The 9,691-nt window shown below is 38.2% G+C and overlaps 1 protein-coding gene across 3 annotated transcripts in view; it reads left to right on the plus strand.

Moving 5' to 3' along the window:
* Positions 1 to 8,353, plus strand: part of ZFAT (zinc finger and AT-hook domain containing) — a 77,667-nt gene extending 69,314 nt beyond the window's left edge. For 2 of the 3 annotated variants that reach the window (XM_030509037.1, XM_030509182.1), the window contains exon 16: positions 6,676 to 8,353. In XM_030509037.1, the coding sequence (XP_030364897.1) occupies positions 6,676 to 6,915 (240 nt within the window). In that variant the 3' untranslated portion in view covers positions 6,916 to 8,353. Of the gene's footprint in view, positions 1 to 693; positions 4,103 to 6,675 lie in introns of those variants that run through there. The other variant, XM_030509096.1, reaches the window with a different exon arrangement.
* Positions 8,354 to 9,691: the final 1,338 nt, after the last annotated feature.

Genomic DNA, 9,691 nt, shown 5'->3' on the forward strand with positions numbered 1-9,691 from the left:
TCTTCATGGCATGCTAGTTGAGTTGTTCTGCACTGCTTAAAGGCCAAAAAATGTAACAAGGTGGGGAAAAGGTGAGAGCAAAGAGTACTAAGTGTGAAGAATAACTAGGAAAGAGGCTAATAAGTGCTTAGAAAAGGCAGGAAATATTGTTCATCCTTGAAGCTTACTTCTTGAATCCCTCACTGCATCAGAAGGGTTCCCCCTTCTCAGTCTGTGTCCATCAGCGATATTGTCTTCATGGTTGTTGCTCTTCCATTTCCAGTGCTTGTTAGCAGGTATGTGTAATGGTAGAAAGATTCTTTCTGGTTTAATTAATGTCTTAATTTATTTTTCATAAATGCGGTGAATTGTATCATATGTCTTTGAAACAAAAGGTAGAACCTATGCACAGTTCCTTATGCAAAGTTGAATTTTTCTTTTTGGCTCAAATTCCTGACGCAGACCAGTAGATTTTGGATTCCTGGTCTCAACCAAAGTTTTAAATCAGCATATGATAGTAACTAGTTTAAATTTTGCTGCATGTTATCTGTTTTTGAGAGGTTTTGATTTAGACACAGATAGACAAATGTGCTGCTAATTTGCCATGTTTAAGCCTGTAATATTGTATTGGGTTTGTGTGGCAAGGTTTTGGTAGCAAAAAACTTTTTTTCCTGACATTCACAGTGTATGTTTTGCCCTTTTGTATTCTTTCAGAAGAATTCAAAGATCGATTTTCTTTGCCCTTCTGGACAGAGTTCTGTTCACTTGATGTTCTTTTTGCAACATCAAACAGGAGTTTGTTTTCATTTCCAAGGCTTTCTACTCCTTTCTGGCTTAGAATCCCATTTCTCATTAGCTGTGAAGATTTTGACTCCTACCTTTGCTCAGTCCATGAAGTTTTAATTGCTCATTACTTTTTTCAAACAAGTTTCTGAATGCCTTATTCCATATTGTGCTTAGTTATGTGGATTTTTAATGAAGAGCAATGTGTACCTCATTGTCTTCTCTCAATTAGTCTTCAAAAATATGATGACAGTTATTATCTGTGGTTATATGCTATATTGATACTAATGCCTGTCACACAAGACTACCGCTGTCTCATTTATGTTGTACTCCCCCACTCTTCTTTTTCTGTATCCGCTTTTTGTATTGAACTTACAAGGTCTTTGGATCATGAAATACATTTTGCATGTAGCTTGTCTGATACAATCCAGGTTCTGGTCCACAGCACTACACTGTTAACAACAAAGAGCAGCAACTGGCTGCTGAATTCTTTCCTTTTTCTCCCATTCAGAAATAAGAGACAGGACTGATGTTCTACCTCTGTACACTCTGTAGTGTAGGGTTAACTCTTCCTGAAAAGCATAGTAACCTATTTCCAACCTAGACTTCTGCATAATTTGCTCTGAAGAGTAAGTATATCAAGTGTTTCACTAACTAAACAGATTTTATGAAGCTTAAGTAAACACTTAAGGGTTTCCATGCATTTCACCCTTTATTTTAGTTCCTTTCATCCGTTTATTCTGTGATCTCTTCAGGCTTCAGTAAAATCCTAGCATGGTAACTGTCACTTTCTTCAAAGTGACAGCGGTAGCAGTGCACAGCAAAGATTACACATCAGCTTGAAGCTGATCACAGAACAGTATTATAGAGTGTAACAAATCTTCAAAAATAAATAATAATATTAGCATGGCTGTCATGTCAGAGGCCGCAGCACGCTGTACTTCAGCAACACACCTTTTATTTCAGTCTGGCTCTGATTTGTACCTGCACAGTGCTAGGTGCTGGTGTTCATCTAGAAAATTTGCCAGTTCATGGAGTTATATGTAGGTTGATTGTCAAGTTTCTGGTTGCTTTAGGACATGGAGCAATTTGATGCTTAAGGTGACAGTACGAGCAAAGGAAAGTTTTAACTGGGGTAACAGATAGCTAAAATCCCATAGCAAGATTCCTGTTCTTGAAATGATAGCAATGTCTCCACACTTCCTCAAAAGGAACTGGGGTGATACAGCCTTTTGCCAGATGAGGGAAGTTGCTAGTCACAGTCTTTTTGTCAGGATATATTCAACCAGCCAATTGCTAAGACTTTTAAAAGTCTGCCTCACCAGTATGAAGGTTTGTTTGCCAGCTTGCATTCTTTATGTTATGCAAAGCAAGTCTGTCATATTCAATTCTCTTATTATTCTGAAACTATGGAGCGCCAGATTGTCTTTGTTTTGTAGCTCATTATAGAGGTTCATATGATCAAACTGCAGTGTTTTCCCTGTGTGTCTGTGTGTGGTTTTCACACAATATATCCATATGTAAACTAGAACAGAGACAGAGTTCAAATTATTCAAATGGCACTGAACAAAATGGTAGAGACAGGCACCAGCGAAGCTGGTACATCATCTATCCAGATTCTCTCTTATGATATAAATAGGAGCATCTGTAACCCAGTGTAAGGTTTCAAAATCCTGCAAGATCTCTGTGATTAATTTTTCTTCTTCATGGTAAACTGAAAGGCAGCATTCAAACTGAAATAAAGGAAGAGATTCTGTAGAGGGTTTGGAGTCTAGCCCAGCAAGGCTATTTTAAACACTGTGGACCTGCAACTCCTGCTGACTTCAAAGAAAATCGAAGATATTGTTTCTCAGGATGTGCTCTGGTATAAGCAAGAGGCTTTAGCATCTTACTGCAAGTATTTTTTTAACTCCTTTTCAGGGAAGGGAAGAAGCATATTTTCCTTAATGACTTGAATTAATTTCTCCCAAATTAAAAAATACTTGATTGTTTTAAGAGGAAGAGATTCCTCTAAAAGATGTCACTTATATGTATTTGGATGGTCCTCAGATATTTAAATTAAGAACATTTATAAGTTAGAAATGTTGAGCTTCTTATGAAGACGTCGGGGGGGAAAGTCCCATTGGCTTTTGAGAGACACATTTAGCTAGAAAAGAATTTCGGTGCAGGTACTGAATTGATTTAATATGCCAGCTGTGTGTGGCTTCAGCTACTTGCTGTCATTCTTCAGAGAAGGATAAGCAGCCAGATGCTTTTCAGCTGGCTCTCAAACAGAAAAGAGGTCTTGGATGCTACTCTTCAAAAGATTTCAGATGCCAATAAAAAGAATTGAGTGTAGTGACTTCATTCATTCTGATGGCAGCTGTCCCACTGTTTCATCAATCTGAGGAATGTAAATTAACATTTCGAGATCATTCCCTGTGGAACAATCTAATAGGAACCAAGCAGAAGCATGTAAACATTGAATTGACTTGAAATGTAAATATCCAGAATAATGTGGTGATTTGTCAAACTAAAAGGGTTACGGATAGCTGTCCAAAAAAGATACTGGAAGCTAGAATCATCAGCAATAAGAGCATTAGTCTTCTTTACCCTCCATGACAAGGGTAATAAAACCACATCGATAAAGTCAGGTAGAGAGGTTAAATTAACTTTCTTTATTGGCCATTTTCATTTCAAAAGCATATAAAGCTGAAGAAGTATTAGATTGCTACTATTGACTTGAATGAGATCCTGGTTTCATTTCATTTTCTTGTCAAGTGTGCTTTATTTATTTTCCTTTCCTTGTTATTTATGTACACTTACTAAACTATATTTAAAATTATTTATGGGTTTTGGTTTAAAGTGACTAAAGCGAGACTGTACGAGATCCTTCTCAGACTGTGTGGTGCATTCTTGCAGCTCTTAGTAAATGCAGTGTAATTTTTCTGGCTGAAAGCACATTGCCAGAGGATAACATAGAGTGCACTAACACAGGAGAATTTAGTGTGCATTAAATAATTAAAGGGGCAAATTTTGAACACCCCTATTTGTGTCTTAGTTTGAGGACCGCTATCATCAAGGACTGTAATTGTGAGCTGATTCATAACAAGCTGTGAGATTTTAATTATCTAACCTTTTTAACTGCAGCTTCTCATCTGACTTCGCTGGTGATTAGACTTTTGTCTGCCTCTTATGATCTTCATTAGTAGATCTTGTGTCTGTCCTTTCCTTTCACACAGGAGCAGACACTGGAGCAGGAAAGAGGAGAGGACGGCTATGAAAAGGGAGTCCTGTGTGTGAATTCACAACATTCCTATTGCTTTCAGTTGGTCTTATGGTTTCTTTAATAATTAAAAAACCAACAAAAAAGAGGAAGAGTGGGGAGGAACAAGAGAAGGAAGTTAACACTGCTGTTGCTTTTCATGATTTAGTTCCTTGATTTTCACAGAGGGGCTCAAGCTTCCATTAGTAAAAGGTACTTTGTTGGTGCCCATATTTTGTGACAACATAAATTAGTTTTTCTGAGGGTGGTTGCAAATCTTATTGTATCGAGACAAGCATCCAGCTGGCAGAAGTTGTTTAAAGTATCTTTCAATTAAAATGTTCAGATATACTTGGTAAAAGAAATAGAACATGGAAAGCACTTCAGCCCATTCCTGTCCTTTTATCCCTATACTCTGAATCCTGTGCAACAAAGCCAGAGTCAGCACCAGTAGGTGCGATTGTGCCAGTGCATTAAGGTCAGTGACAATGGCAAGATTCCCTTTAGATGTTAAATCTTTCACCAGATAAAAATCCACATATATTTCATTGGTCTATTACAAGCATACTGACTCTCGGACCTCCAGACAATTTAACACCTGAACACACTTGTTATTGTTGAAGGTAAAGCTTTGTATAGCCTGATGAATTGAGTGAAAGTTCAAAGTGATGTGAAGTCCTAAGGGGTTTGTGCCTGTCTGAAATCTTCTTCAACTGTCAGATATTTTAAACATGGAATAAAAAGGTTAAAAGACAGTGTATGACAATGGGAATAGTTGCTTAGGGAAAAAAAGGAAATTAGGAAAGAGCAGCAGGAAAGCAAACATACAGATCCTCTTTTTCTCCTTGCTGGTCTCTGAGGAGTCAAGCACGCTTGGAATCTCCGCTGTAGTTCTTCCCTTCTGTTGCCGCTCCCCTCTTAAGCAGCAATACTGATCTTAACTATATTTTCTTGAGCTCAATACGTGATCATTCCCTGAACAGGGCACTGGTGAGGCTGCACCTTGAATCCTGTGTTCAGTTCTGGGCCCCTCATTACAAGAGAGACATTGAGGTGCTGGAGCAGGGCCAGTGATGGGCACCCAGAGCTGGTGCAGGGACTGGAGCACAAGTGTGATGAGGAACAGCTGAGAGACCTGGGGGGTTTAGTCTGGAGAATAGGAGGCTCAGGGAGGACCTTATCACTCTCTACAGCTACCTGAAAGGAGGATGGAGAGAGGTGGGGGTCACTTGTCCCAAGTAACAAGCAATAGAACAAGGGGAAATAGATTGAGGTTGCACCAGGGACGTTTACATTGGATATTAGGAAAAATTTCTTCCCTGAAAGAGTTTTCAAGCATCGGAACATACTGCCTAGGGAAGCAGTGGAGTCACCATCCTTGGAGGTATTTAGAAGATGTGTGGATGTGGCGCTTAGGGACATGGTTTAGTCGTGGACTTGGCAATGTTGGGGTAACATTAGGACTTGATCACAGATGATCGATGAGACAGTGACTGTCTATACGCAGGGTGGAGAGGCTTCAGAACTCATAGTTTATGTTCAGGAAGCCATGCAGCCTGTAGAAGAAACAACTGTAGAACAATCAGTGCAGGAGCTCTACAGAACAAAGGAGATGGCTACTTGATTTGCCAAAGCCAAAAGTTTGGGGGTTTTTTCCTAGACAAAAGCAAGCAAACTGGCAGATTTTTAAAGGTGTTTTCCAATCTAAATGATTCTATGATTCTAGGAAATAAAACAGCTCTCTCCACTGAACACAGGGAGTGATATTGTACTGAAAACAACTAAGAAATGCCTTAGCATGTATCTTGCATACCAAATAATTGCTATTCCATTCTGTCCTCAGAAGTACATTGCTTTATCACTAAGTTGCAAGAAGGCAGTTCCTCCCCATAGCTTACAGTTGTCTGATGTGTTTTTACTGGCCTGGAGTAGTTTGCATAGAAATTTTGTATGGATGTGCTAAATAAGTAATATTTGTTCTTGAATACCGGTAAGTACTGTACTTTAATAATTGACAGGCAGCTGTTTGAACACTTTGCAATGCGATACCAAATTGTATTGGCTTTTTCATTTTGACGGGAAGCAGAATGTTCAGTAAAAATGCTGTTATTTTCAATTTCCTCTGTCACTATCCTTTCAATAATATAAAAATTGCTGCCTCACAAACAGGAGGTCTTAGGAGTCTATTTCAGTAATATTTACATTTCATAGCTTTCTGATGAAAGTCTGTTAAGGTTTACAGTGTGCAATGGGCTGGCTAGGAAAAAAAGAAGAGAAAGAGATGGGTACACCAGATGTTTTTTCATGTGGTTTTCGATGAATTCTCATCTCAGTGTTACTGGAGGAATTGTTTGACTTCAGATTTATTTCAGTAAGAGCGGTTTTGAATGAATGACTGCTGAGAGATTAAAGCTGTCTCCAAAGGCTTATGTTGTGGAACTGTGCAGCTCTCTGTGGATATTGCTGAGAGCTGCATTACTGCTTTCAGTATTCTGTCTAGCTATACACTTATTAATCAGAAGTGCTCACAACAAATTCTCTGTGAGACTGACATTTGCTTTCAAAACTACCTGATTGCTAATTTCTGGGCTGTATTTCCATTAATCATCACAATACCGGGTACTTCTCGGAAAGGTGAAATTCCTGTAACCTCTTCAATTTCTCCTTAGGTAAAAGAAGAGGAGCAATCAGCCAACCACACTTTGATGATTCAAGAAACGCTGCAGCAGGCTTCAGTGGAGCTGTCTGAGCAGCATCACCTGGTAGTTTCATCAGATGAAGTGGAGGGGATTGAGACAGTGACTGTCTATACGCAGGGTGGAGAGGCTTCGGAATTCATAGTTTATGTTCAGGAAGCCATGCAGCCTGTCGAAGAAACAACTGTGGAACAATCAGTGCAGGAGCTCTAGAGAGCAAAGGAGATGGCTACTTGATTTGCCAAAGCCAAAAGTTTGGGTTTTTTTTTTTTACCTAGACAAAAGCAAGCAAACTGACATTTTTAGTTCATTTGTGAAGTGAGACGTTGTTACTAGATAGTGATCTGACTGGTTAGATTGTATCAGTAACATTATGTACAAAATCTCCTCAGACTTTTTGTATATAAAAATCATAGAATCATGGAATGGTTTGGGTTGGAAGGGACCTTGAAGATCATCCAGTTCCAATCCCCTTCCATGGGCAGGTGCACCTTCCACTAGAGCAGGTTGCTCCAAGCCCCTGTGTCCAACCTGGCCTTGAGCACTTCCAGGGATGGGGCAGCCACAGCTTCTCTGGGCACCCTGTGCCAGTGCCTCACCATTCTCACAGTAAAGAATGTCTTTGTTATATCTAATCTAAATCTCCCCTCTTTCAGTTTAAAGACATTACCCCTCGTCCTATTCCTTCATGCCCTTGTAAAAAAGTCCTTCTTCAGCTTTCTTTTCAGCACCTTTAGGTACTGGAAGTCTCCTGTGAGGTGCCACAGGAGCCGCCTTTTCTCTTTCTCAGTCTGTTTTCATAGGAGAGGTGCTCCAGCCCTCTGATCATCTTCATGGTCCTGTCTCTCACTTGATTCCTGTAAATCCTCAGAAATACTGTCTAGTCAAAACCATGTTACCCCATGACAATAAAACATCCCATAAAGGTAGCTAGAATGTCTAGAAAAGTCCACACATCCCATTTTATACATACTTAATATGTGCTTAATTCACTGGAAGCACAGTTGTTTTTTCTTTAAATTACAAGGGATTCTTGTTTCTGAGTACACGCCTAGAATGTGTTTATGTGTTGTGGATCTAACCCAAACAAAGCCTCAAGACTTTAATTAGAAACATACCACAGATAGACTGCAATTGTGAGATGATCCTTTGAGTCTGAGACATATTTAAAAGCCATATACGATAATTCTGGGTACCAGTACGATGTCTTTTATTTAGCTAATTGAATAATGATATTCCACTGGATAAATACCTGTCCAGTACCATATGATGAAACCAAATCTGTCAAATCAATGAAATATTCTTTTGTTATTAAGAAAAAAAATTATATTCAAATAATTTGTAAATGCTATAAAAGATGTATGTTCATATGTTTTAAACAGACATGTTTGTAAATATGGTCGTGTGAAAGAACTTGTACAAAAAGCTTAAAGTAAATATTGAGAAAAATCTAGATATTCTTAATTATGCATGTATATAGTTCCAGATTTTAATTCATGAATCTTGAATTGTTTCTGATTTAATATTTTTAAATTTGAGCTATAAAAGTTATTAATTAATAACAAAATTGTCATGTTGTCTTCTAATGCTCTGATTTCTTAAGTGTCGGGTTGCCTTTCACAGCTAAGTAAAAAACACTGTTTTGCACTGACTCTGATGAATTATTCCTCCAGTTAATAGTCACTAATCAAGCAAGTGGCATAATGAAGTCTAGGTGGACCTTTCTACGTGATTGAACTTACTTGTGGGCGTTCTGGGTAGAAGAGTGGAAGAAAACTTTTGACTAACTGGTATTAATGTAGTGAGTTGGTTGTCTGCCTCTTCTAATTCTGCTGGGTTCTGTTAAGACTATGCAAAATCAGGATGCGAAAGTTTAGTGTTAGCTTCTTCCTTAACTGTGGTGATAGGGATGGAAAAGAACTGGAAATCATTTGACATTGGTGGTAGGTATGTTTCCTCTGGTTTAATCTTGAAAGTGCACAAGAAGCCCCAGCGATGTTACATTTGGATGGAGACCTTTTTGCCATTTGGTGTAACTGGCCAGAGCAGGTCACAGATGTGTTGATTTCTTATACATTCACTAAACTTGACTAGAATGGGCCACAAAATGTTTAGTAACGTTTACAACGTGATAGAAGCTGATGCACCAAATGTATCAACTTGATTAATCTGCATAAGAAACTTTGGTTTTGTAATTACTGGCTAAAAGTCAGTGTTGATATGCAAGAATAATGCTTTCTATTATCTAAAAGAGAAGAAAGCAGTCTCAAAAGGTTTTCTTAGAATTCACTAGAATATTCTTGGCCCACTTGTGGTTAAAACCACATTTGAAAGAGCATCATGATCATACATGGTGACTGCTATGTTCTTAACCTAAAACCTTTCTGAATCAGTTCAACAGTGTATTGTATTATTACCTGGCTGTGGAGGGAAAACAAAAATGTGTTTTGCTATGCATCACCTAAGAGTTCTTAAGTAAATTATTTCCAGTTTGACTCAGTACTTACATCTGTGAGAGGTGAGTCTGCATTTGGAGGAAGGGTTTTGATTTGGGGTTTTTTTGTATGTCAGGCCATGCATACCTAATCTGATTTAAGTCATGATTTATAATTGATGAGTTATATCACATTTTCCTACACTAAAGCATAATTTTATTAATTTTCTTTATCCTTTATTATTATTGTTTCTTTGAAAAATACTTTTCAATTCAGGTCTAAAGTTCCAATTTTTTTGCCAACTCTGCTTGGAAATGCAATGGTTGGAAACATAGGAGGTCTAAGGAAGGACTTTCAGCTGTGTTATGTACTGCGCATTGATTTCTCGCCTCTGTAATGAATACGTTTTCTTCTTTCTAGAATAGCAACATCTGTATGCCATGAGGGGATAAGTACTTCCTCTTTAATGTAAGCAATTGTACTTTAGAAAGTGAATGTCCACAGATTTGCATTTTTTCAGAAGCACAAATTAAACAAAGAGCTTTGTTTATATC

Source organism: Strigops habroptila, chromosome 1 (genome assembly GCF_004027225.2).
Source record: "Strigops habroptila isolate Jane chromosome 1, bStrHab1.2.pri, whole genome shotgun sequence".
In the NCBI taxonomy this organism is placed as follows: Eukaryota; Metazoa; Chordata; class Aves; order Psittaciformes; family Psittacidae; genus Strigops; species Strigops habroptila.